Genomic DNA, 27,789 nt, shown 5'->3' with positions numbered 1-27,789 from the left:
TAAAGGGGTACCGCCCCCCTGGAAAACAGCTTACAGTCTCTTAAAAACTTAAATAGCATCCAGTGCAATTGCCCATCCTCTCCCAGATGCTTCCCTGGGGTGAGGATGGGGGGGTGAGAGTGAAAGCCAAGTCCTAACAGAGACTTGGGCACCAGCCTTGGGAGGAGCTTCTCTGCAGGAGCCGGGAGCTAGGGGCCAGCCCGCATTGAGGTTGCGGTGTGGTCAACCAGTGCGGTACTGCCCAGCAATGGCGAGGACCGAGCAACCACCCATGGGTGCTACGGCGTGGACACAGCTTGAAACAATTGTGTATCACAAAAGAAGGCCAAAACACTGAAGGGTGAACATGTGCTGCGTCAGTCCAGAACACGCAGGGCATACTGTGTGGCAACTGGACCAGACCAGAGTCGTCTGGGGTGGGGTGGGGCTGTGGGAGAGGGCAGGGAGAACTTTCAGGGTGGTGGGAGGTTCACGGGTGCACGTGGGTCAGGACTTGTCAAACTGCCCGCTTTAAGTGTGTGCAGTGAACTGTAGGGCAAGCATCCTTCCACCAAGCGGTTGAAAACAGTAATCCCTCGATCCGTCAGGGGCTACAAACGTATCAAATACACAGGCCATTTTGCCCTGAGGAGTCCCCAGACAGCAGAAGCATGCCCACATGGGTCACAGAGTCCACAGCAGTTCTATTCACAATGGCCTCACGCAAAGTGCCCATCAGTGGGTGAACGGAAAATAGAGTTGAGACCTCAAAGCCTAAAAGGATGTTCTGGTCCTTCAGAGAGAGGGGTTGCTGACCCCTGTACTCTGCACAAATAAATCCCCTCAAAAACTCTGTGCCAGGGCACCTGGGTGGCTCAGTGGGTTGAGCCTCTGCCTTTGGCTCAGGTCGTGATCTCAGGGTCCTGGGATCAAGCCCCGCATTGGGCTCTCTGCTCAGCAGGGAGCCTGTTTCCCTCTCTCTCTGCCTGCTTCTCTGCCTACTTATGATTTCGCTCTGTCAAATAAATAAATAAAATCTTTAAAAAACAAAACAAAACAGAAAAAGCTCTGTGGCACGAGAAAAAAGCCAGACTCCGAAGACTGCAGAGATGATTCCATGTATGTGAAGCAATCTAGAACAGACGCCAGGTTGGAGACAGAGTGGCTCAGTGGTTCTTGGGCCGTGAATGCAGGGGTCACCTGCACTAGGGCTCGGTGACGCTCTCCGGGTGACACAGGTGTCCGAAGACAGCTCTGAAGATTTGCTGACTCCCACCCAACTGCATACCCAGCGGGGGTGACTGTCACAGTGCCTAAGTATGTCTCGGTAATGCTGCCAACCCTCAGGGGCTACATCCCACACGTCCCTGTTTTTCCGCACCTGTGCCGGAAGGTTAACGAACCACAGACAGCTGCTGGTTTAACTGAGCAGCGTGGATGACTTTCAAAAAATATTTTTTTAACATTTTATTTTTATTTGAGCGGGAGAGGGAGAGAGAGCATGAGCCAGGAGGAGGGAAAGAAGGTGAAAAAGGCCTCCCTCGGAGCAGGGAGCCCCACATGGGACTCGACCCCAGGACCCTGGGATCCTGACCTGAGCCGAAGGCAGATGCTTCACTCACCAAGCCACCCAGACACACCAAGAATTTAAAAAACTTACGAAGAGGGAGATGTTGGTTTTCAGGTGTTTAGCTAACTTTTGTGAGCTGAGGTTGTGTGTCTTTCTCTGAACACACCCACCTGTAGACGCCATGCCAGGTGGCACTGACCTCTGCGATGCTCAGAATGCTTCCTCTCAGAGGAAGAGACGTCCAGAAGCTGGAATGCCATGCCCATCTTTCTATGGCAGCCAGCTGCCAATGCCAGCATCCAACCACGCCTGCCTTGGGTCTGTGACCTCCAGCCAAGGTCTCGGCCACTTCCGTTTGGCTCCTGTGATACTTTGCGGCTGATCCGAGATGGAACATGGCGCTCTTGCTGAACATGAAAGTGTGTGGGGCTCCCCAGTTTAGGGGATCAATCCCCTGGAGGGCTGGCCACTGGGCCCACCACAGATCTGGGCTGAGACCCCATAATCTGCATTCCTTGCAGGTTTCCAGGTGATGGTGAGGAAGGAAACAGCAGAGCATATAGAGGGCAATCAGGGAACTGGTGGGTGATGTCCCCGAGGACACCCTAAGCCTCCACAGCTGCTGTCACTCACAGAACAGGCTCACACCCTGTCACATCTCCGGAGGCTTTCCGAGGTGGGAAAGCAGCTGTCACTGCAGGTTGGGGGCACACTGCCGTGAGGCTTGGGGGCAGTAACCGAAGTCTGTCGTGCACATTCGGGTCCCACCTTTTGTCCAGGCCTACTGACCCCAACCAAACAGCCAGGCTTCCCCACGGATGCCCTCCTGATGGGGTTTGCTGCCCCTGCTACCTGGTGTCCACAGATGGCACTGCACTGAGTAGTGGAGGAGCCCGTCTCACAGCCCGCAATTCCTAAGGCCAGCATCACTGAGAGGTTAAATCTAAGGAAAAATGAGCACCTCTAAAAATGTCAATTGACTACCAAACACATTAAGACAGGTATACAAGGTAATTATAATAAATAGTTTTAATTACATTTTCAAACACTTAAGCATAAATGTTAATATCTGGTTGCTAGAAAATACACACAATATTTACCCCCCTGTGTTAACATAAATATTTGGCTTTTGGAAATAATATCCATTTAAAATGAAATTTTTTTTAGGCACTTGGGTGTAGAAAGTGCTAGAGAATAAAACCCAATTATACTTTACTCCTACTTATAAGAGAGCAACCAAAATTATATCTGATTAAGTATTCTATTTTCAACACGGTTTGCATTATTGACAGGAGAAAAAAACATGACCGAATGTATCCATATAACATTTTGAGTTCCAGAATATTTTAAACAGGAAAAATTTGATTGATAAAAATTTCAAGTTCCTTTTAGTCTGTTCACTGTGATAGTTTTAGTAGACATAACCCAAGGAAAGAATAATTTCTTTTTAATAACCTTTGCTTAAAAAAATAGTCTTGGTGGGGTGGGGTTAGGTTAGAAATCCTAACTCAAGAGCATAGCAGGTGCACAAAGCTTTGAAACAAACAGGCTGATCAGGCTGCGGGTGTGAGCAGATGCCAGTGAGGTTTAATATCAAATAACCTATAGATTTTTGCGAGAGTGGTCAAAGAACTGTATAAATAACACAGTGAACATTATTTCCAAAACTCCTGGGCTGGAGCTCTGTCTCAGGAGAACCCTGGGCACATTTCTTAGGGAATACATTCTTGCTCTTGGAGTCCTGCTCGTAAACGTCTCAGGCTGTCAACAAGCAGGTGTCTCATCGTGAGGTTTGAAGGTCGCACCCTCCTGTGGTGGGAAGGACAGGAGCTGGGTCTGGCTCCGTGGTCTGGGCTCCGCGCTCACTGAGCCAGCGGCAGGGTCTGCAGGTACCTCAGAAGCTGCTGGCAGTGGGCAGGGGAGCGGTGCTTCTCGACAACAGCCTCCGTCTCTCTCACCAGGAGCTCAGGGAACAGAATGCTGCCTGCTTTGAGGACCTCTGTAAAACAGGAACACACCCTCAAAACGCCAGGAATCAATAATAAACCATTGCTGCTTATGGGAATAAGCTTCACAGCCCAGTTAAAACAGCCAGGAACAGAGCAGACTGCAACGCGAGGCAAGTTATCTAGGACTGAGTGGCCGCGCGTGACTCAGTGCGGAAGGGTCTTACTCTGAGAAGACATGAGAATCTCTAATACAGACATGCCTGATAACAGAGCACCAAACTACACGAGGCCAAATGGACAGGGTTGCAAGGAGAAGCAGGTGAATCCACACTGGCTAGACTTCCACACCTGCTATCCCAGTGGACAGACCCACAGGTGGAAGGTCAGCGAGGACACGGCCGACCCCTGCAGCACCATCCGCCAGGAGCCACGACAGAGTCTGCAGATGGGTCTATCCAACAGCAGCCGAACACACACTCTTCTCCGGCCCCCAGGCCCACTCATCGGGCGGGCCACATTCTGGGCCATGAAAAACACCGTAACAAATTTAAAAAACAGAAGTCCTACAATGTCTGCTCTCAGACCATAATGGAATTAAACCAGAAATCAACAAGAGATCAAATGGAAAATCCCCACATACTTGGAGAATAAAGAACACATTTCTGAATAACGCAGTAGTCAGAGACGAAATATTTTGAAAAGAAACCAAAGACCATTTTGAACTGAATGAAAATACAACCAAAATTCGTGGATTGCAGTGAAAACACTGCTTGAAGGGGAATTTACAGCATCAAATGCATCTATGAGAAAAGAAGATCTAAAAATCAATCATTTAATTTTCTACCTAAGGAAACTAGAGAAAGAAAGACAATTAAATCCAAAGTGAGCAGAAGAAAAGAGTAAGAATTAAGTACAAATCAGTGAAATTGGAACAGGAAATCAATAGAGAAAATCAAGAAAATCAAAAGCCGGTCCTCTGAACAAGTTGCAGCCCACAGATACAAGGACCCCAGGAGGTGGGCTGGTCAAAAGACACACAAGGATAGAGGACCTACATCAGAGAAATGGAATCAAGAATTAACAACCTCCCAACACAGAAAGCACCAGACCCAGATGGGTCCACTGGTGAATTCTACCAAACTTTCAGGAAGAAATGATACCAATTCTCTATACTCTTCCAGGGGTAAGTTGGAAGCTTCCTAACTCAATCTATAGGGCCAGGACGACCCCAGTACAACACCAAAGGCATTACAAGAAAATATAAACCATTATCTCTTATGAACAGAGATGCAAAAATCCTCAACAAAATAGTAGCAAATCGAATCCAACAATGTATAAAAAGAGTTAGGCATGAACACCAAGAGGGGTTTATCCTAGGTATGCAAGGCTAGTCCAGTACTGCAATTAATCAATTAATGTGGGGCACCTGGGTGGCTCAGTCAGTTAAGCATCTGCCTTTGGCTCAGGTCATGATCCCAGTGTCCTTAGGATTGAGCCCCGCATCAGGCTCCCTGCTTTGCGGGGAGGCTGCTTTTCTCTCTCCCACTCTCTCTGCTTGTCTTCCCTCTCTCACTATATCTCTCTCTGTCAAATACATACATAAATAAACAAATCTATCTTTAAAAAAAAATCAATTAATGTAATCCATCCCATCAACAGGCTGAAAAAGAAAATCACGTGATCGGAGCTCCTGGGTGGCTCAGTCGGTTAAACGTCTGTCTTCCTTAGAGCATGATCTCAGTGTTCTGGGATCAAGCCCCACATCAGGCTCCCCACTCTCTCTGCTGCTCCCCTTGCTTGCTCTCTATCAAATGAATAAAATCTTTTTTAAAAAAGGTAATGTACAAATAAAACAAATAATGTGTAAGTAAAACAAAGGTAACACAAATAAAACATAATAAAATACATGGAGAGAGCCATGTTCATGGATAGGTAGAGTCAATATTGTCACAATGTCAGTTTTCCTCAACTCGATCTGTAGCTTTAAGACCATCACAATCCCAGCAAGTTATTCTGCAGATACCGACCAACTCAATCTACAGTCTGTGTGCAGAGACCGAACGAAGCCCCCGAGTGGCCAGCGCAGCCCTGAAGGAGGAAGGGGGCCGACACCGTCTGACTTACGACTTTCCACAATCCCAGAGAAACGGACAGTGTGGTCTTGTTGGAAGAACAGATAGCTTGGTGGACCAGAAGAGAGAGTTCAGACGCAGACCCACAGTTGATATGGACCCACAGTGGACGCAGGCCCACGGTCCTTTGATCTTTGATAACAGAGCAGCGGCAACACGGGAGCAAAGGCAGCCTTTTATGTCAATGGTGTGGAACAAGTGGATACCCAGAGGAGGGGGAGAAGGGAGGAGGGAAGGGAGGAAGGAGGGAGGGAGGGAGATCTAGATGCAGACTCCACATCCTTCACAAAAATGAACTCCACATGGATCACGGACTGACATACGAAACTACAAGAGCTACAGGATCCCGAAGGAAACTAGGGAGAGAACCGGTGACCCTGCATGTGGTGATGATTTTTATTTACTCATGTCATCTGACTGCCATAGACATGGTGGAGCAAGGACATCTAACAATCTGCCTGCTGTGAGTGCGTCCCCCAGTAAGGGACCATTTACAGCATCAGGGACCCAATAATCCACTTCTCGTCTCTAAATCCGCCAAGTGTAGGCTCTGTGGGTCCCCTGTGACCCAGGTCGGCGGGGCACATGCAGCAGGACTCGCAGCCATCCTAGGGCACCTGAGTCACTTCTTCCAAGAAGAAGCCACCTTCTCAGGCCTCTTCTACTGATGTGAGTTTCTCTGGGTAACACTGTAGTCAGTATTCGTTCTGCTTCCTTTAGCTGTTTTCGTAGTTACTGAACATCATGGTCTCTCTCTCCACCTCCTTTTTTAAATCTTGCATTTCATGATGGATTTTTCCTTGATTAAGTGCCAACTTCACCAGGTTCTGAAATCCCCATCTCTGTGAATTAACAACTCCAGGACTTGGTTTGCCCCATCAGCGGCAACAACTTTTGGTTTCTTGAAATTGCCTGCATGTCTGTAAGTTCTCTCAACGAGAACTCCAGAACACACGAACACGTGAACACAGCGCATGTGAGAGAAGCACGAGACCCCGACCCCGCCCGACCCGAATATGGCACACAGGAGAGACGCAGGAGACCCTGACACTGGCTGATGTGAACAGGGCACACGTGAGACGTAGGAGATCCCGACACCACCCGACACGAGAGATGCAGGAGACCCCGACGCTACCCGACGCAAACAGGGTGCACGTTAGAGACGCGGGAGACCCTGATGCCGCCTCAAGGAGGAAGAGACACCTCAGACCAACATGGCTGAGAGATGCCCCCCACAAGCTTGCCTGTCCCCAGGGAAATGGAGATGTAAACAACAGCACACACAGCCACACACTCATGAGAACGGCCAAAACCCGCAACACCATCCCCAGCCAGTGCTGGTGAAGACATGGAGCCGCGGGGTACAGGTGGCAATGTGAGACCGGGCGGCCACTCTGGAGGACAGTTTGGCAGTTCCTTACAAAACTAAAGAGAGAGCAAGATGTGAGGGTTTGCGAGAACTTGGCCTCGTAAGCCAGACTCCGCCCCCACACCTGGTATGGCTGCAGAGTGAAGCCAGCACACCGGGGTGTCCTCCAGCTGCTGGCGCCTGGAGAATACCGCCCAGCTGTCCACACAGGCTACATGGCCACGCACTCCCGCCTGCAACAGCCCAGGGTGGCGGCTCTGTGTGCACGAGGGTCCCTGGGGGTCCTGTAGGACCTTGGGTCTGGGAGTCAAAACTGTGTCCGTAACTCCACCAGGCATGGCTCTCTGCTCACTATAGGCAGGGTCCATGAGCCTCCAATGCCCCTTGAGTTTCCTCAAGAATGTCCTCAACAAAAGCAGTAAAAATTCCTTTATTAAGTCAGTACTCCGGCACCCAACTTATACCTTAATTCATGAGTTTAGAGTTGTGATTTTTTTTATTGACTTGACAATGCCTGCCTTTAAACTGGAGCGTTTGGCTCATTAACATGCCACAAGATTGCAGCCGAGGCTGGATTTGGTCTGTTTCCTGTTTGTCCCTGTTTCTGTATTCTTCCTGTCCTTGTTCCTTGACTACTTTTGGGTTACTGGCATATGTTTTACACTTCCGCTCCAAGATCTTGTAATCGGTATTTTACATACACGCCTCTGCAGGACAATTCCCGTGGCTGCTGTGGGACACTGAAGCCAGACTCCCTGGGCTCACTGGACCCAGCTTCTGAGCATCCTGTGCACTGACTGGGGGGGTGCACAGCAGGGGTGTGCTGGGTCCCCAGCATGCCACATACCCCGCTAAGAATGACCAGCTGAAAAACAACAGGACAGAGTCAGCCTGGGCACACTCAGGCCCCCGGCAGGACACCTGCTCAGAAATCAGTAGAGAGACAGCATTTGCGGCTTTCCAGCAGAAATGGCAGGTACAGGGAACCTGCTTCTGTCCCCACGAGCCCAACGGCTGCCACAAGCTTTTCTTCCCAAGACTGTTCGGAGCTCTCTGCTCATCAACGTGACTTCTAGACATGGGTGACGTGAAGATGGACCATTAGGCGTGAATGTCGTTGGGGTCCCCACTCCAGGCACCCCCCTGGCCAGTGTAGGGCAGTAGCCAAGCATGACCACAGGGACCTACAACAGTGCCTCTCTTCCAGCTGCGCACCTGCTTGAGGCTGGATTTCCTTCCTCCACCTTCCCTCACCAGTGCCACACATCAGGGCCACCGCCAATGCTATGAATACCTAGCTGTCTTCCACGGAGAGCCACAAAGTGAAACACCACCATTCTTCTGGCTTGTTACTTTGCTTTGGAAAATATATCTTCCAAAGCCACGTCATTTATGTTAAAACACAGTGGCCTTACTGTTACTCTAAACAAATCAACAAATATCTAAGATTTTTTTCTCAACTTTTTCTTTCTTTTTAAGATTTTATTTGCTTCATAGAAAGAGTGCATGAGTGAGGTAAGCACTGAATGGAGGGAGGGTCAGAGGGAGAAGCAGGCTCCCTGCCGAGCAGGACTCGATCCCGGGACCGAGATCATGACCTGAGCCAGAAGCAGACACTTAACCAACTCAGCACCCCAGTCGCCCCCCAACTTTACTTCCTATCATGGCCTATTACGGGCTATAACCCACAAAGACAAAGGCCTTGGGTCAGCACTGATGTGGGTCCAAAGAGACCCCAAGGCCGTGGACCTGCTACCCCGTGCTCAAAAGGCCAGGCCTCCGTGTTCCAGACAGGTCTTAGAACCAAGTGCCTGTCACGCCACGCCTACCTAACACCGCATCCTGGACAGCAGCCTCTGGGTCATCGAGGTACACGAGGAGCTCTCTGTACAGGAACTGGATGTTGCTTTGGTAGTGGGCCTTCCCGTCGTCATTCGGGACACACGCCAGCCACGTGACCAAGGCGGAGGTGGCCGCCAGCCTCACTTCATGGGAAACGTCATCCAGACGCTTCAGGAGCTCTGGAGGGAGGGCAGGACAGGACAGTGAGACAGGGACTGGAGCAGGCACCTGACCCCACAGCGGGGGGCGCTCACCCTCAGGCCCCAGGAAACCCACATCCTGTGGGGAGCCTGGTGTTCACACACAAGGAACTGAGGTAGCTCCCAGTGTCCTGGGAACCCTTGACTGCATTGGCCAAGAGGTAGACACAGGGAGTGCCTGGTCCTGCACGTGCTGTGCCATGTGCGCAGACCTGGGCTGCTCTACCCTGTGTCCTCACCCGCGAGGCAGCCCCATGCCCTCTGTGGCTCCAAAATGCTCAGGATCTCTCACCACGAGTATCACACACACAGCTGGCTGCCCCATCCCCTTTGATGTGCAGACACCCCCCTCCCTCAAACTGCAGGCTTGGGGACAGCACTCAGAGCCTGGTGACATGACAGCCGACACCTGCATCAGGTTTGTTTCTGCTGAGCTCTGAGGCCGGACCACTCAGCCGCTGAAAACAGTAATCATCGGCCATCACAGGCAGCGGCTCACTCAGGAAAAGCTGGCTTGCATGTGGCCCGTACCAGGCATATGCATCAGAGTCGTGGGAGGTCTCAGAGAAGGCAGCTCTGGACACAGGCCCTCTGCAGCCAAGTGGCCATACTTCTGCCAACACACCGCTCCCGGGAGCATGAAGCTAGAGCTGCAAGTAAGGGGGCCCACTGAGGAAATCCTCCTGGACTTAAAGTAACCCTAAATGCCCCCAAATTAGCCATCTTTTCACTGGGTTTTGTTTTAAAAAGTGAGCAAAAGTCCAACAAGTGTGGACAGTCCACAAACCACGCTGGCTGGTTGTGTCCACAGATGGGTCTGGAGGTCGTCGTTGTCGTGATGGAAATAAACACAAAGCCAAAAATGAACTTGCAAGAACGTGTGGGAAAGGTGACTTCGACTCTGGGTTTCGTCGAGATGCAGAGCCTGCCATTCCAGAACATTCTGAGCCGCCACCTCTTCTGATGCTGGCTGTCCATCCATCCCTCATTCTGGAGCTCTGCTGCACAGCCCGAGCCTCCCCCGCAGACACGCATCTTCCTCTCCCGGCAACCGATCTCTGCCACATTTAGTCTCGTGCACCCAGCAGCCCCCCAGCTGAATCTCATTTCCAGGAATTCTTATGACCACCTCTTAGAATCATTACATGCCGAGGCTCAGGGAAGGACAGGTGGCTGTCCACCAATCACTACACGCCGAGGCTCCGCTGTGTGCCCGCGGCTGACGGTAGGAGTGGAGAGCCACGGGTGTGTCCAGACACTGCAGCCCCGGCCAGCGCCAACACCGCTCCTCCGTGTCCACAGGTGCCCTCCCTGGAGTCTCTGCATGGCATTCAAGAAGGTCTCCTGGGCTCTTTCTTAAGCACATCTTGGTTCCCATTGGCATTTCTGTTTGAACTTGGAGGTGGGTTCCAGAATTCACATCTCCCCTCCAGTAATGAGGGTACCTACTGTCCTTCCCCATGCTGGGTTTTAGGATCCTCTGCATCCGTTGTTCTGCTCCTGCATCTGAGTGGCGCCCGGTGCTTGGTGCCACAGAAGGGCAGAGAAACAGGACTTCAGGCACGAACAGGTGCTCACCCTTGCACTGCAGGACCCCTGCTATGTGATGGGACTGCACCCCTAATTCCTGGGCACAGGCCGCCCCTGGACTATGCTATCTACCCACAGACAGTTCATCTGTCACAGCCATGCGGGGACTCAGCACCAACCTGACCGAGAGTCAAAGGAGCAGTTTCTAGCTTCCCTACAAAAGAACAGAAAGAAAAAGGTCCTACCAGGGTAAATTTTGATGAACTTCTCTGGATCAGTAACACCGCCGGAGGTTTTTAGAAATCTGTTAATGATCTGGCACGAAATTAATCGTGTCCTCTGAGAGTCCTCCTCCAGGGTGGTTAGAACGTCCAGCATGAGCGTCTCCTGCACTTCCCGCATCTGCAAAGAGAGAATATGAGGGACTGGGGCCCCAGCCCGGCAAGGACACTGCCAGGGACATGCCGTGTGCACCTTGCCCGTCATGCGAGGGGCCTGGCTCTCCTACAAACAGAAAGGAATCTGGAATACCATCTGGAAATTTTATATAAGAAAACCTGAACCTTAACCAGTCATTAAGCATCTGCCTTTGGCACGGGTCATGATCCCAGGGTCCTGGGATCGAGTCCCACATCACATCGGGTTCCTTGCTCAGAGGGGAGTCTGCTTCTCCCTCTGCCTCTGCCTGCTTGTACGCTTTCTCTTTCTCACAAATGTGTAAATAAAATCTTTAAAAAAAGAAAAAAACCCTGAACCCTGATTTTAAAACCTCCACAACTTGGACAATTTTGCTTAACTTGGTGAGTTGAAAAATTCACTGTTCACAGTCTTGGAAACACAAATGCTACCTACTCTCTACTACTGTCTATTGTGTCCAACCAAATCTGGGGGACGCTATAACTCAGATCAGGGTGGTTCAGCATAGTAGGAAGGGGAGCTCACACACTAGCAAGCCCCTAGCCATGCGTCTGCAGATGTGAGGCTGAGCACAGTGACAGCAAGCAGGCCCCGCTTCCCTGACAGTCCACAGAAAGCCCAAGATCTGCCTAACTCAAGTGGGTTCCTGTGGTTATGATCTCTGCTCTGCTAGGAGTAACATTTAGTATATATCCCAAGAAAACCCCCGATGATCGAAACACAAGCTGTTGCCTGCGGGTCACACTGGCCTGTGGACCCACGCTCCCCTCGCCCCCAGTGGCTGCAGAACATGGGGTCTGGCAGCTGTGTGCATGTCCCCCCACCCTGCTGGGGCAGGTGACCTTGGGAGCCCCACCTGCTTCTCCGACAGGATGTCACTGCTGATGAGTGCCCAGAGGCAGGACACAGCTGCCGTGCGGATGGCTGCTGCAGTCTTCCCTGCATGCCACTGCAGACTGGGGACCAAGATGTCTTTCGTCACGGTGTCGAGGTAGTGGTGAAACTGCCTGGGGTGTTAACAAGGGAGGGAAGTGGAGAGAGCCAGGGTGAGGGGAAGCCAGAAGCAGAGGGCCACAGCTTCCCTGGGGGCAGGAGCCCTGCAGGGGTGGGGTGGCCTCCCAGGGCTCCTGCTGGCCTCTGCTGGGTCCAGTGCACATTCTGAGCCTCCAGGGTGCCCCCCCCAAACCCGCTGCAGGGGCTTTGCCCGTCTCTCCTGCCTCTGAAAGAGGAGGAGTGCGCTGACCATGCCAGCAAAGTCACTTGCGCGTGTGGCCCTAACCATCCCCTGTGGGCACACGTCCCTCCACCCCAGTGAGGGGCACCGCCGGTCTGAGCCCAGGGCTTGAACGCCACAGCTCGCAGAGACGTGGAGGCCCCTGCCAGCTGTCAGGATGTGTCATTTAAACGGTCAACTCCCACGTCCTGGTCGGCTGGTCCGGCTGGGGGCCGTAGAGCTCCACAAAGAGAACTCACTGAAGCCGCACTGAGGACACCTGAGCACCCTCAAAAGTCTCACTGTGCCACCACTGTCATGGCGAAACACGTTTGGCTCAACAAAGAATCTGTCAACTCCTTTCTGAGCATTATTCTGAAGCATGTTTCAGAGGCAGCTCACGTCCCAGATACCAGCTGCTCTGGGAGACTGATGAGAGGACGCCTGCAGGGCGAGGCCGGGCTGTTCCCTGCATCCTGCCCACTGTTCCTCTGGTCCCACTGTCCCTCTGGTCCATCGGATGGGGCCTCGGCCCCCGCTGAACTTCCCCTCTGTGGAAGGCTGCACCTGCTGACTTCCAGCAGGGGGCACCCCAGCACCAGCAATGCAGGTGAGTGATGCTGGTTCTGGACAATTCTCTCTCTCTTTCTCTCTGACACACACACAGACACACACACACACACACACACACGGATTACAATTCTCTCTCTCTTTCTCTCTGACACACACACACACACACACACACACACACACGGATTAGGTTTCCAATGTGCTTTAACTTCCATGCAAAGAACTGCTGTTCCTTGCAAAGTGATTCACAAGAGGTCTCCTTAAAAAGACCTAACGCTGACAGCCGTCCTCCTGGACCCCCGACAGGTGTCCACGTCAAGTGGCTGGAAGAGCAGAGGCTAAGTACTGGTCAGATTGTGCTCGGCCGTGGGAAGACAAGCAGGCCCCACACACAGCCGGGGTTAGTCAGAACCCATGCAGGAAGCAGGGACACATTGTGGAGGAAGACCTGGCACCCAACTTTTTGGAATGGGGACTCCTAGCATGGCAAGACGCACGTGGGTTGGTGGGTGGGTCCCCGCTGGAACGAGGAGGCATCCCAGGAGACCATGGGCACACTGGTCTGTGACCCCGGCCACCTTCGACCTCCTACCATCACCATCACCCCTTCCCAGGCCTCAGTCAGCCTCGAGGAGCCAGCAGAGCCAGCTGGGTGATGGCCAGGAAGGCCTGTCACACGTCCATAGACGCCCTGGAGAGCGAAGGCCATGCGCCAGGGGCTGGCACCCACGGCCCATGCTTGGGGTGCTCTGTGGGAGGACCAGCTCCGTCCATGGAGGGCCCCACAAAACACCTCCTCACACCGAGAAGCCACATCCTGTCCCCATCAGATAACTCGTGAGACTGAGGACCCAGGGCAGCCCTCTCAAGCACCTGCCCTCTGCCACTTCTGAGCGGGGCCTGCGGGGTGCATGCTGGCAGCAGAGGGTCAGCAAGGCACCCCCGGGGCTCCCGCTGTCTGGGTGCTGTTCCAGCTCCTCACGAGGATGCAGGGGAGCACAGGCTCTAAGGAGCCCGCCAAACCATGCCCATGCTCTCTCCAGCTCAGCCACATGGAGCCTTGCCCAGGGTGGCACTCCGATTTTATGGCCCCTGAAGGCTCGGAGTTTGTACCAACAAGCAGGACGTGGAATTCCCTGCAATTCGAAGGGCCGGGAGAGCCCACAGCAAGCATCCTGGCATGCTAGTGGCGTGGAGGGAGCTGCTCCTAACAGACATGCTTCTTCCGAGGGGACAGGATCCCCGCATGTCTCAGCACCCACCCCTCCCAGCACCCAAATCTGCTCTGGACAGGCCTCTGTGCTGCCACGGATTTAAGTGGGCCCCTCCCTCCTGCCAGCGTCCCTGCTGTCCCCTCCCTCTCTGCAGATCATCACGCTGGGGGCTCTTCACGTGGTTGCGTGGACAGAAGTTTCTTCTAACACTTTAACCACCAACGGGGAGTCAGTCCACTCTGTTAGGTTAGAAAGACTTTTAAAACCAGAACACCTAATACATAAACCATTAAGTTAATGTTCCCTAAAACCTCTTCATTTGCTGGAATTTTAATGGCTGCACAAAAATGACTTTGACTTTACATCTGCGCAGGTGGGCGCTCACTGCCAGAGCCGTCTGTTTACCCAGGGAGGGCGGCCGGCGCCACAGCCCAGGGGTAATCCCCGCTTCCGTCGGAGAGTGTCCTGCAGAGGCCGGAGGCTGGGAAAACCTACCCCTGGGAGTTGACGGTCTCCTGGGCACTCAGCAGCACCCGAGACAGGGAGGAGAAGAGCCTGAGGCGCATCTGGGGGTCTCTGGCCGGCTGGAGGCAGCTCCGGAGGGCGGGCACAAGCTGGGGTAGCACTCCTCCCAGGGCTGGGCCTGGAAAACACACACACACCCAGTCCCCGCTGTTCCTGCTCACGGAGGGGGACATGGCCTGTGGCGGCCAGGCTGGTGGGTCCCTCCACAGGACGCAGACTCCGAGGAGGGACCACAGCCTGTCCCATCACCTTCCCATCCTTCCGGATTGTGGTGTCACTATAAGAGAAACCATTTAACTCCCAAACCATGCAAATCATTCAATGTGGAAACTTTCTATTTCCTTCTTTTTTTCCAGGTTTTAAAAAAAATTCAAGTCAAGTAATATTTTAAACATCAACCAAAATAAATTATTCAGAACACGTAAGGTGTTTAATATTTGCCCCTACACTTGGCAGCCGCTGTTCTTCTCCAGCCTGCTGCTGGGTGGGCACGGGTACAGGTCCCCTGAGCTAGCGGGGGCTGCAGACACGCGGAGTGACCCTCAGTATCTGGAATCGCACTGAGTCGTGATTGGAATAAACAGTCCCTGGGGTGAGACACGCACTCTGACTGCAGGGACACGGGTCATGGGAGCGCAGCAGACCCCCCACGCCCAGGCAGGCCCTCACAGCATTCCACAACCAACAGGGCCCCTCCCGGCCACCCAGCTCATTCTGCAACAAGCCCGAGAACAAGCAAAGCAAGTGGAGTCCCCCCAGATGCTCTGACTCAGACCCAGCGTCAAAGATGCGAGATGGAAAAACAAGGGGTGCCTGAGGGCTCCGTCGGTGATGCAGCTGCCTTTGACTCAGGTCATGATCCCAGGGTTCTGGGACTGAGCCCCACATAGGGCTCTCTGCCTGCTTCTCCCTTTACCTCTGCCGCTCCCCCTGCTTGTCTCCTTCTCTCTGGACCAAATAAATACATAAAATCTTAAAAAAACAACAAAAAAAAGAGGATGGAAAAGCAAGGCCCATGGTTAACCTAAGGCCAGGTGTGAGTTTCGGGGAAGAAAGAGAAACAAGACCAGACGGGACACGTGGCTCAGGAACAGGACACCTGCACCACAGATAAGTGCCCTGTGTTCGCTCTCACACCCTGCAGTCTATCTCCCTTTGACATGCACCGAAGGCCAAGGTCCAGACGACTCTCACCGACTCTCACCGGAGGAGGAGGGTGTGGTCATTCAGTAGTCACGATCTCGCGCTTTGTCACACGACACAGAGAAAATGCAGCCGCAAGAGGACAGAGGAGTTTCAGGGAGCGTCTTCCCGCCCCTCCTGTAAACACGCTTCCAGCTCATGCCCGGTCCCACCCTAACCAGTTAGGCATTTTTAACACATCAAGTCTGTTAGATGCTCTCCATAAAAATAAGAAGAAAAAAACCCATCCAAACCGCAAGGCATTTGTCCACACGAATGGGAAGGAAAGCTGGGCCGATCTGAGCTCCAGCAGGAAGACCTCCAGGACTGCATGGGCCTGGAGAGACGCAGAGCAACCTGCCCCCCTGCCCGCCGCCCCGCCCCGCGTGTCCTGGGTGTGCCCGCGCCACTAGGGTCACTGGGCACCTGGAAACGAACCGCTCCAGAACACACAGGATACATTCAAACCAAGGGCGCAAAAACACTATATTCACGCTCTGAGAAAACACTTGGTTCACTGAAGGGAAAGTGCAAGCGTGGCCACTACACCCCTGCCTGACTCCTACCACTTCACCCCTGTACCTGGCCGATGGCCCAGCCTTTCCTGATCAGCCCCAATGGCTCACTGGCTTGCAGCCTCCGGCCGCTTTCTAAATTGCAGAGGAAAGCTGCCAGTCAGGGTCTGACAGTGATTTTTGTTGTTTTTTTTCAAGAATCATCTTTTAGGGACACCTGGGTGGCTCAGTTGGTTGGATGACTGCCTTCGGCTCAGGTCATGGTCCTAGAGTCCCAGGATCGAGTCCCACATCGGGCTCCCAGCTCCACGGCGAGTCTGCTTCTCCCTTTGACCTTCTTCTTGCTCATGCTCTCTCTCACTGCCTCCCTCTCAATAAATAAATAAAAATCTTAAAAAAAAAATCTTTTAAAATGAAGTAAGTCCAGTGAAACCTTCTCCACCGCCGGTCGGAGGAATCTCTACATGGCAGGGAGGAGGCATGGGTGTGAGCATAAGCTCTGCCCAAGGGAATGTTCTTCCATGGTCCGCGGCTGGGCGGGACAGGCCCGGAAGTCCACACAGAACTCCTGTTTGCTGCACTACGTGCAACAACGCTGAAGCATATCTGGAGAACGTGGGCGACACAGGAGGCCTGAGAAATCACACCTTCAAGGTTTAACACCGAAACCAAACGCATGGCAGACTCTGAAGAGCCACATTCTTCAAAAACAATGCTCTTGGCATTTTTAAAATGAAGGTTTTGGTGCTCACAGTGCTGGCTCCCCCTGGGTGGGCGAGACTGCTGCTCCCTCGTGGTCTGAAGCAGCCTGGGCATGGCGAGGACTCACCTGCATGTGTGAGCAGCACGTTGAACTGCAGGAGCTCCACGGAATGGACGGTCCAGTCCTGGTGCGAAGCCGCCAGCTGCTCCAGGAGGGGACCTGCGTGCTCTTGGTAGAGGTCCTGGCTGCCGTCCACTCCCTGCACCGCGGCCAGCGTGTCCATGGTCTCCTGAACCTGCATGTGCGAGTCACAGGCTGGGAAACCCTGCTCCCGAGGCTCAAACGCCCCCATGGAGAGCCATCCTCATCACTGGAGAAGGAGAGCTGCTCAGGCCAACCTCGAACACTCCACCAAGCACTGCAGGTGCCCCCCGACAGCCACTATGCTCACCGCGCCAATGTTGTCAAATAACGGGGACAGACGTGCATTTATGAGAGATCCAGCCACTGTGCCCCTGTCCTGCACAATGCCAGGCACGCCCAGAGCAGACACACAGTCTGCTGGCCCGAGATCACTCTGAGACCTGTCTTCCTGTGGAGACAACTGTCCCCTGGGGTACAGAAGTGGAGGGGACAGGAGACAGGCCAGGAGCCACCTCGTAGTCTGCAACCTGACAGCTGGCTAGTGTCCTTCCCTCGGGTTTCGGGTGTGCAGATCAAGGCTCTGCTTTGTGGTCCTGTAGTGACAAGGGGCCTGCTACAATATGTGTTCTTTGGAAAGGCTGTTTTTGAAGAAATAAAACAAAGTTCAGAGGACCCAGAAGGGAGAGGGAAACCAGAGGGCCTCCTGGATACAAGGTCCCATGGAAGTGCCTGGGCGCTTCTCCATCATGCAGGCCAGCTCCCAGAGAGAGATCTGCCTGTGGCTGGGGAGCGCGAGCTAGAGGGAAAACCACACTCTCCTGGAGAGGAGGCAAGACATTGTGCTCCTGATGGTTCTGGAACCCAGGGGACCTGGACAGCAGAGTTTCTAGAGCTCAGACCCAGAGCTGAAGGAACAGAAGTAATTCTGTAAAGCCAGCCTGTGATAAAACAGGAAATCACGATGCTATCTTCCCTTCTCTGAAGATGTTAGTCATGCACGTATCTTAACACAGACTAGAGGCGAGGACGGGCTCCCGTCCTGTTCGCATGTCAGCAGCCGTTGTCCCTCTGAGACACAACAATAAGCGGGCAGCTGGGAGTTTTCCAGAAACCAGGGCACCCCTCAGGCCACCTCAGGAGCGACTCATCCCAAATGTCCCCCATATTCCTTCGCCTTGCTCGTCGGCTGAGTCAGGTAAGCCCAAGGCTTTGGGCTCCAGAACAGGAGGATTTTGGGACAGAGATTCCATCTGCTCAGACAGGAGCACCTCCGCCAGCATGAGCTCCATCATCCGCATAGCTCACCTTGTCGCTGAGGCCTGTGGCAGCCGAGAAGGCCAGGATGGTCACCAGCACCTCCACAAGCTGCAGGCTGCACCCCCTGCAGTCCTCCTGACACACGGAAACCAATGTCTGCACGCAGAGTAGCACGCGCTCCCCGTAAAGGCGCTGTCAAGAGGGCAGGGAACACCGTGAGCCAGCTCTCCCCCTACACATGCCCCCTGCAAACCCCCTTCCCACCCCTGGGGCCCCCTGCCACCCTCCCTGACCCTCTGCACACCTCTGTCCGGGTCCTGCCGCCTTTGGCCCCAAGGCTGCCGTACTCCCTTCCCCATCCAGCCCCCCATTCCTCCCCAGGTCCATCCCCCCCTACCCCCATGGGCCCTGCTGGTCCCTTCTCTTACCCTGCCCTCCTATCCCCCCACCCCGAGTCCAGCCTCCCCCTACCCCCCCGCCCCAGGGCCTCCCTGTTCCCTTCCCCTACTCTACTCTCCTGTCCGCCCCCCTGCCCCCTGTTCAGCCTCCTCACCTCCATGCCAGCCCCCCGCCGCTCCCTTCTTCTACCCTGCGCCCCACCTCCCCCAGTCCAGCCTCCTCCCCAACCCCACACCAGGGACCCCCAGCTCCTTCCCCCTTGCTCCCTCCCATCCTGCCGCCCCCTGCCTCAGGGCCCACACCAACAGGACATAGCACACCAGGGCCACAGATTGAAACACACGGATCACAGGAGTGCCTTCTTTCATGGGAAAACTTCATGGTGTGCTTTTCCAGGGGAATCTGAACATGGCCCGAGAAAGAAGTGCTTAACAGTCTCTTGGTTATATTTAAAGAAGTTCTTTTTTTTATATATATTTATTTATTTGACAGACAGAGATCACAAGTAGGCAGAGAGGCAGGCAGAGAGAGGAGGAAGCAGGCTCCCTGCTGAGCAGAGAGCCAGATGCGGGGCTCAATCCCAGGACCCTGAGATCATGACCTGAGCTGAAGGCAGAGGCTTTAACCCACTGAGCCACCCAGGTGCCCCTAAAGAAGTTCTTATGCATTAGCCACACATCCTGTAAAATTCACAAGGGAAACGACAGGGCATCTTAGAGCTGCCTGCAAATACCCAGCCCTCCCAGCCTGCCCCCAAGGGTAACAGAAAAGGTAGAGGAAGTGGACAGAACAGGAGCACCAGAGCCCATGGCTGCTGAGGCTGGGCGGGGGTGGGGCTTCACCCACTTTTCTCTCTACTGCTTTGTCTTTCTTTTTTTTTTTTTTTTTTTTTTTTTTAAGATTTTTTATTTATTTGTCAGAGAGCGCAAGCGAGAGCGAGCACAGGCAGACAGAGTGGCAGGCAGAGTCAGACGGAGAAGCAGGCTCCCTGCAGAGCAAGGAGCCCGATATGGGACTTGATCCCAGGACGCTGGGATCATGACCTGAGCCGAAGGCAGCTGCTTAACCAACTGAGCCACCCAGGCGTCCCTGCTTTGTCTTTCTGTACTGAGAAATTTAAACAAAAATAAATACGATTCTGTGGTTTAGGACATGCTTCCTGATGGACGGGGACAAGGAGGCATCTTGGCCAGGGCCATCCAGCCAGCCGCTCACCACCCGGACTTCAGCCTCATCAACCGTGGGGCAGAACTCCTTAATGCCGTGTCCACATATGCTTCTCATATGTCCCGCCACGTATGTGTCCCATGGGGTTTCACAAAGGACAGAAAGGCTGGGCTGGCAGTCACGGAGCAGTGGGCTGACACTGGAGCTGTGCACCCATGCGGTCTAGAGGCCAGTCCAGAGGCGGTTCTGGACCTCTGTGGCTCATGCACAAGTGACAAAAATCACAGGATTTCAAAAAAAGAATTCATGCTGGATCACGGAGGAGCATGGTCTGCGCATGTCCGACAGCTCACGTGTGGGATGGGAGGTAGCCACGGCACTGGTGTCCAGCTCCCCCAGGGAAGCCAGACCAGTATTTAATTCACATTCTCACTTGTCCCACAGCCCAATTTCCTTCAGGCATGGATGGGTGGCCCCCCAGTTGCTGAGGATGTGATTTCAGCTCGTGTCTAGAATGACCTGTACTAAATGCTCACGGAGCAGTCACTTTCAGTTAAGAGGGGACTGGGCTCCTGAGACGGGAGCCACCTTTACAGTGGGCTGGCTGTCAGGGCCACACCGGGCCCCGGAGCCCACGAGGAACCTCATGCTTTCCCAACTGTCCCCTCCTGCGGGGAGCATGGCACCATCTCTGGGAAACTGGGCCTCAGCGCTCATGGCTTTCTTTCCACTTAAGCAGACAATGTTCCCCTCCGCCTGCACCCCAGAGGCAGACAAAGGCAGGGGGAGGCGACAGGTTCCAAAGTGACGTCTTAGTTTCTGCTCCTGAAACTCAGTGTCATCGGAGGTTGTCGAAACTTCAGGGGAGAAAGTGCTAGAGGCTGACATTTCTATGGCGACCACGCCCCTGCACTCCTGGCTTTTGTTCGTTGAAGAGGAATAAATGAGTTATCCTTATGGTATCAAACAATTTCCTCAGCTCAGTTACCTGTCACAAAACAAACATTTCAAAGGAAAGGATCCAATTCCCTCAGCTCAGCCCCAGGTGCAGCGCTGGCCAGACACACCTGGGGAGGCACCTGCCGCGACCCCGCCCGCAGCACAGGAGGCCCCATGATGTGAGGCCTGGCATGCACCCTCAGGGCACCTCTGTCTGGCTGACAGAGAGTTTCTACACCTCCACGTGTTCTTGAAAAACGTCCACAGCCCGTCTTCCCAGCTCCTGGGGATCAATGGCAGGAAGCTCGTTCTCCTTCCCATGCCACCCTGGCCACACCAGATTCTCCTGCTGCGTGGAGAACAGAGCTGCATCTGGTGCCTTTGCCTAAACCCGAGCATTCGTCCCCTTTGCCAAATGTCTGAGTCTGTGAGGAAAGGGACAGAATGCCCATCTAGGGTTTTCACTATGGCTGGTTCCTCAATCTGAGCTTGGAACACGTCTGGTGAGACACTAAGCATGATCCTGCTGTTTCAAACATCACTACAGGGGCACCTGGGTAGCCACTCAGTTAAGCGACCAAGTCTTGATCTCAGCTTAGGTCATGACCTCAGGGTTGTGAGATCAAGCCCTGCATTGGGCTCCCTGCACAGAGCCCAATTTTAAGTTTAGCTTTTTAGGAAAAGGAAAGGTTCTGGCTCACAAGTGTACATAGAGGGATCAGACTCCTTTCCAGCCGACCCTGAGTAAGAATGCAGAATTCACAGGGGTTGGATGATGATGTTAAAAACGGGTCTGGGGGGAGCCTGGGTGGCTCAGTGGGTTAAGCCGCTGCCTTCGGCTCAGGTCATGATCTCAGGGTCCTGGGATCGAGTCCCACATTGGGCTCTCTGCTCAGCAGGGAGCCTGCTTCCTCCTCTCTCTCTCTGCCTGCCTCTCTGCCTAATTGTGATCTCTCTCTGTCAAATAAATAAATAAAATCTTTAAAAAAAAAAACGGGTCTGGGAAAAGGCAAAACATGTTACAAGCACCAACAGCAGACGGAACGGTTCCTGGACGCTCCCTCTCTGACACTTCGGCCCCACTCCCCACTCGCTGTGTTTTAAGAAGCCTTGAGGATGGATCTGCAACCATGACAGGAACCCCTTGTCATCCAAAGCCAAAGGACCAGACGACCCAATGCAGAGCGTCCTGGAGCCTGGCTATGCCCGAACACACTAGCTGGTCCCCCACCCCCAGGCCAGTCATGGCCCCAGCCACCGCTGTGGGGCCTGGAGCCTGCACCACAGGGGACAGAGAAGCGGCCTGCGCAGACCCCCGTTCCCTACAGAGGAGCAGGCCACACCCAGTGCTTACAGGATGACAGGGTTGAAGCCTGTGACAGCCAAACAAAAACAAAGTCCTCAGTAGCGAACAATCATAAATTATTCCAAAGCTCGAAGCCTATCACCCAGACTGCTCCAACATAGAAGAAAGAGAACACGGAGTAGCCACGTGTGTACTCCCATACCCTTTTCCCAGCTGTCAGCTTGTTTGTTCTGAGCACATCATGACAATGCCAAGGGACACGAGTGTGGTTAGAGGCTGAGGACCAATGGTGGGGACAGGAACGGGTGCTGACCACGGGATACCCAGAGCTGTGGCCCCGCAGCCCGTTCCCAGCATGGGCCAGCCTGATCCCATTCTGTCCTGCATGGTGGCCACTGGGCACGTGGAAGGTGGTCTTCGTGAGGCAGGACCTGCACTTTCCAGGTGTTTAGTTTCAATGTGAATGACCACTGACGGGACAGAGCAGTAGACAGCAGGCACACGGGTCCCCAGACAAGACAGTGTCAGTGGCAGGACCCTGGCTGCCACTCCCGTGGGCCTGGTGATCTACTGATAATGAGCACCTGGTAGGCACAGAGCGCCGCACAGGGTGCGGGCGCTGCCCACCTCCCCTGCACAGAGGACCAACCCCACCATGCACTCCGCCTGCCTCCCTTCCCGAAGCTTACATTTTCAGACCCTTGACAGATGTGGGGCCGGGCCAGCTCCGTGGCGATGACCTTCAGGTGCGGCTGGAGGGCCTCCCTAGAGCAACCTCGGATGACAGAAGCAAGGACGAGGAGGCTGGAGGGGGAGGGGGAGGGCGGCTTCTTCAGCATGGATAAGAGGAGCTTCAGAAACACTTCCGGGCTGACGAAGGCCCCAATGAGCTCTGCAGACCTGGTGCACTGCGGGAGAAGGCCGGGGCTGACTGGCTGCCCACTGTGTAGCCCTTGGCCCTCCTGCACCTGCCTGCCGGGCTCCCAGCGCAGCACACGCAGCTCTGTGGAGGGTCTGCCCCACGTGTGCGCCACAGGAAGTAAGTCCCCATGGCCCTTAGAGCTTCTGCAGGGGCCTGGTTCCCAGGATGGCCAGATCCTAGCGGGGCCTCACGCCCCTCCTCTGCTGCCAGTGACCAGGCTTGTTATGAACACATGGCCCCATGCGGGGTGGTCACAACAGCGGGCTTCGGGCAGCAGCCAATCTCTAAAAGACACTCGCTATGTGATTCCTGTTCTACGATGTTCCCAAATGACATCATATGGGGACATTGCCCAGTGTGCAAGGCTACTGTCACGGGCCCACAACATGTCCTCCGGGCAGGTGTGAGCAACCCTGCATGCACCAAAGTGAGGTCCACGTGGCCCATTGCTCAGCAAAGGCGTCCAGTGGCCAAGCTCAGGGGGCAGGGTGGACAAGGGAAGCCAACCCAGCTAGGCTCCCCTTCAATGTCTAAACAGGTGGTGGTGCTACCCGGCAGCCAGTGGGCGGGTGGCCGCAAGAACTGGCAAGAAGGTGCCGGCTGCCACGGGCTGGGCCAGGAGTCCCTGCCTGGCTTTCCTTGTAGAGCCCATGGGCACACGAGTGCCAACAGAGCCAGGGAGGGGCCTGCCTGCCCCAGTGAGGCGCACAGGGACTGTCTGTCCGAGGCGCGGCTAGTGCGCTCGTGCAATCCGTCTGATCGTGGTGAGAGAAGGCACGGGGGTGGGGGGTTTGATTCCCTGAACGGTGTACCTTTACATGCTGCCCTTCACGGGCCCAGAAAACAAATCTGTGTGGTGGGGGATGTGAGTAGGGGCAGTGCGGACAGATGCCAAGACCCAAGGGGATCTCCTGGTGACTTGAATGTGACCTTAGCTGCGGTGGCAGTTCCACATGGCTCACATTTATCCAGACCCGCAGACCTGTGACCTGACACGGGGGAATGCTACCACGGGAGCTACACTACTAATGTGACCAGAAGAAGGCAACTCACATTGCTGACCACAGTGCTGTCGTCGTCAGCACAAGCCTGGTGCAGGGCTCGGAGGATGACTTCCAGGTGCTGCGTCATGTGGTCCTCGGCATGCAGCAGCAGCACCGCCAGCAGCTGCGCTGCCTTCACTCTGGTCCCCGCCACCCAGTCAGTGATGTCGTGGCACACGGCAGGAAGGATCTTGGACAGGTTTCTGAAGACAAGCTCCCGACAGCCCAACACAGGGCGGTTTTCTGGAGGTGGAAAAAACAAGCCGGGAAATTCCCAAGTGAAACCATAATGGGTCCTGGGGAAGCAGACTCACCACACGTCCCTTGTTTAAGGGGCACCTACATGCTTCACTCTGAGATCTTCTAAGCGCAAACCAACTCTGAAGGCAGAAATGAAGTCCCAGTATCCTCGCTGAGCTTAAAATTTTTGTACAAAGGAGCATCTGCGTGGCTCTATGGGTTAGAGCCTCTGCTTTCAGCTCGGGGCATGATCTCAGGGTCCTGGGATCGAGCCCCACATCGGGCTCACTGCTTGGCGGGGAGCCTGCTTCCTTTCCTCTCTCTGCCTATCTCTCTGCCTACTTGTGATCTCTGTCTGTCAAAAAAAAAAAAAAAAATTTGTACAGAGATGGATGTGTAAGGGACACACAATAAAAATACACTAAGTGCCTCATTTGCTCAGTTTGGACACACGGACACACATCTCGAACTACTGGTGTCACCAGGACACAGATGCACCCATTACCACAAAGCTCCCTGCACCCCTGCAGGGCCCTCAGGACTCTCCGCCCACCCAGGTGGCTGTGCTCCATTTCCTGTCACTGCAGATGGACCGTCTCTGGGCAGAACTGCAAGGTCCACACTTGAGTTGGCCTGACTCCCTTCCCCGCGCGATGATCCCAGGGCTGTTCCACGCGGCGGTGTGCCTTCATCCCTCTGCCTGTCGGTTCCCTGCTGATGGGCCTCAGGCTGCTTCCCGGGCTGGGTTGTTGCCAAGAAATCTGCGATGAGCACCGCACACAAGCCTGTGTGGCCACGGCGGCCGCTCCTGATGCTGAGTGCCCGTGGCTACATCTGCTAGGTTTCACAGGAGGCAGCATTTGATTGAAGAAACTGCCAAGCGGTTTTGGGCAGTGGCTGCCCCGTTTCCTGTCCCCATTGCGGGGCAGGGACTCAGCTCCTTCGTGCCCTCAACCGCAGTTGGGTGGCCGGTCACCAGTGAAAGGCACTGAGAGGGTGTGCAGTACCTGCCATGGCTTCACGCTCGCTTCCTAACGTGATTACTTGTATCTCTGTTGGTGAGGTGCCCTTTTTAGGGGCACTTTCTTTTTTTTCTTTCTGCCCACTGAAAAACCGGATTATTTCTAAAGTTTATTTATTTATTTTTAGTGATCAATGCTGAAAGACCACCCTCACGCCACTGAACAGTCATGGGGCCTGTCCAAGACTAGCTGTCCATGGATGTGGGCCTCCACTTTGGTTTGCGTGACCTCCCTGCCGCTGCTCTCCGCACGCCAGCCCCTCAGCCAGCAACCCTGTGCTCTCGGTCCGTGGACTACTCTGAAACAGGAAGTGCTAGCCTCTCAACTTGGCTCTTCACAGTCAAAGTCCTGGTGGTCCCAGGTCCTCTGCATGTGCATGGGATTTTACCATGTTTGTCAATTTCTACAAAAAGGGCTTCAGACATTTTGATTAAAGGTTTGATCTTAAAAAAATCAAAACTCAGTCCTCAAACTATTCCAAAAGTAGAAATGGAAGGAAAACTTCATGTGGCTAAGCACTGTCCTGATCCCAAAATGAGAGAAAGACTCCACACACACACAAAAGAGAACTACAGGCCAATATCCCTGACGAAACTGGACACAAAACTCTGCAACGAGTAGTAGCAAACCTAATCCACAAAAATATTTTTAAAAACCTCCTGTGGTGCCTGGTTGGCTCAACTGGTTGATCAGACAGTTCGTGATTTGGACTCAGGTCATGATCTCAGGGTCCTGGGATCGAGCCCACATCCCACTTTCTGCTCAGTGGGGAGCCCGCTTCTCCCCCTCTCTCTGTCTGCTGCTCTGCCTACTTGTGATCTCTCTCTTTCTCTGTCAAATAAAAAAAAAAAAAACTTTAAAAACAAAACAAACAAGTAAAACAACTACAACAGCAGCAACAAAACCAACCCTCATTCACCATGCTCAAGTGGGGTTTATTCCTGGGCTGCAAGGGTGGTTCTGTATTTGCAGATCAATGAACGTGACATCAACGAGGGAAAAGACAAGCAGCATCTGGTCCTCTTCTGACAAAGTACGGCATCCAGTCACGGTAAAAACCCGCAACAGAGTGGGGTGAGAGGGAACACAGCACAGCATAATAAAGGCCACATATGAAAACCTACAGCTCACATCATACGCAGTGGGGAAAATGGGGAACTTTTCCTCTAACTGCAGGAACCAGATAAGGACGTCCAGAGTCACCACTGTTGTTCAACATGCACCAGAAGTCCCACCCTCTGAAATAAAAGACAGCCAGATTGTGAGGAAGAAGTGAAACTTTCCGATTTGCAGATGACATGATGCTCTCTGTACAAAATCCCAAAGGCTCCACCAAAACGCTGCGACAGAACCGACGACACAGCAGTTCAGTAACGTCACAGAGTGCAAAATCTAGGTACACACGAGTGCTGCACCTCCACACACTGACAATGATACAGTGGAGAGAGAGATGCAGAAAGCAATCCCACTTACAACTACACCAAAAATAATAAAATATCTGGGAAGAAACCCAGCCATGAAAGACATGCCCTCTGAAAACTAGAAGACACAGATACAGAAGCTGAAGAGGGCACAAAGGAGTGGAAACACATTCCATGCTCGTGGGTTGGAAGAACAAATATTGTTAAAATGCCTGTACTAATCTTCACATTTCAGGTAATCCCCATCAAAATACCGAGAGCACTTTTCACAGAGCTGGAACAAACGATCCTACAACATGTGTGGAACCATGGGAGACCCTGATGAGCCAAAGCAACCTTGAAAAAGAAAAGCAAAGCTGGAAGCATCTCAATTCTAGAGACTGAGTTCCAGTATTCTATTCTAGATTATTCTATTCTATTCTTCAATTACAGAATGGTTGTGATCAAAAACTGAATGGTATGGCACAAAACCAGAAACAGAGCAACAAAACTGAACAGCCAGGCAGGAACCCCCAAGTCGATGGTCAGTTCACCTTCAACAAAGCAGGAAAGAGCACCCACTGGGAAAAGGACAGTCTCTTCGACAAATGGTGTTCGGAAAACTGGACAGCGACATGCAGAAGAATGAAACCGGGCCAGTCTATTACAACACACACAATAAATTCAAAATGGATGAAAGACTTAAAATGAGACCTGAAACCATAAAATCCTAGAAGGGAGCACAGGCAGTAACATCTCTGACACGCTGCAGCAGCATGTTTCTAGACCTGGCTCGTGAGGCCGGGGAAACAGAAGCACAATAACTGAATAAATGGCCTCGCAACAGAAAGCTTCTGCACAGCCAAGAAAACAACCAACAAAACTAAAAGGCAGCCCACAGGAAGGGAGAAGATATTTGCAAATGACATCTCTGATAAAGGGTTAGTATCCAAAGTGTGTAAATAACTGATACAACTCCACGCTCAAAGAGCAAACAATCCAATAAAAAAAATGGACAGAAGAGGTAAACCGACATTTCT

General features: G+C 53.3%; 1 protein-coding gene and 1 pseudogene across 2 annotated transcripts in view; both read right to left on the bottom strand.

Annotated features, from left to right (window-relative positions):
• Positions 1–2,563: 2,563 nt before the first annotated feature.
• Positions 2,564–27,789, bottom strand: part of DNAAF5 (dynein axonemal assembly factor 5) — a 45,563-nt gene continuing 20,337 nt past the window's right edge. The window contains exons 5-13 of one of the 2 annotated variants that reach the window (XM_059153836.1): positions 24,098–24,330; positions 22,812–23,030; positions 18,360–18,503; positions 17,037–17,205; positions 14,481–14,628; positions 11,845–11,995; positions 10,817–10,973; positions 8,829–9,020; positions 2,564–3,548 (exon numbers count right to left, since the gene is read on the bottom strand). In XM_059153836.1, the coding sequence (XP_059009819.1) occupies positions 3,412–3,548; positions 8,829–9,020; positions 10,817–10,973; positions 11,845–11,995; positions 14,481–14,628; positions 17,037–17,205; positions 18,360–18,503; positions 22,812–23,030; positions 24,098–24,330 (1,550 nt within the window). In that variant the 3' untranslated portion in view covers positions 2,564–3,411. The remainder of the gene's footprint in view (positions 3,549–8,828; positions 9,021–10,816; positions 10,974–11,844; positions 11,996–14,480; positions 14,629–17,036; positions 17,206–18,359; positions 18,504–22,811; positions 23,031–24,097; positions 24,331–27,789) is intronic. The other variant, XM_059153837.1, reaches the window with a different exon arrangement.
• LOC131819099 (mediator of RNA polymerase II transcription subunit 4-like) lies at positions 3,558–8,822 on the bottom strand (annotated as a pseudogene).

This window comes from Mustela lutreola, chromosome 17, assembly GCF_030435805.1.
Source record: "Mustela lutreola isolate mMusLut2 chromosome 17, mMusLut2.pri, whole genome shotgun sequence".
Lineage (NCBI taxonomy): Eukaryota > Metazoa > Chordata > Mammalia > Carnivora > Mustelidae > Mustela > Mustela lutreola.
This window is presented reverse-complemented; position numbering and strand designations above follow the sequence as displayed.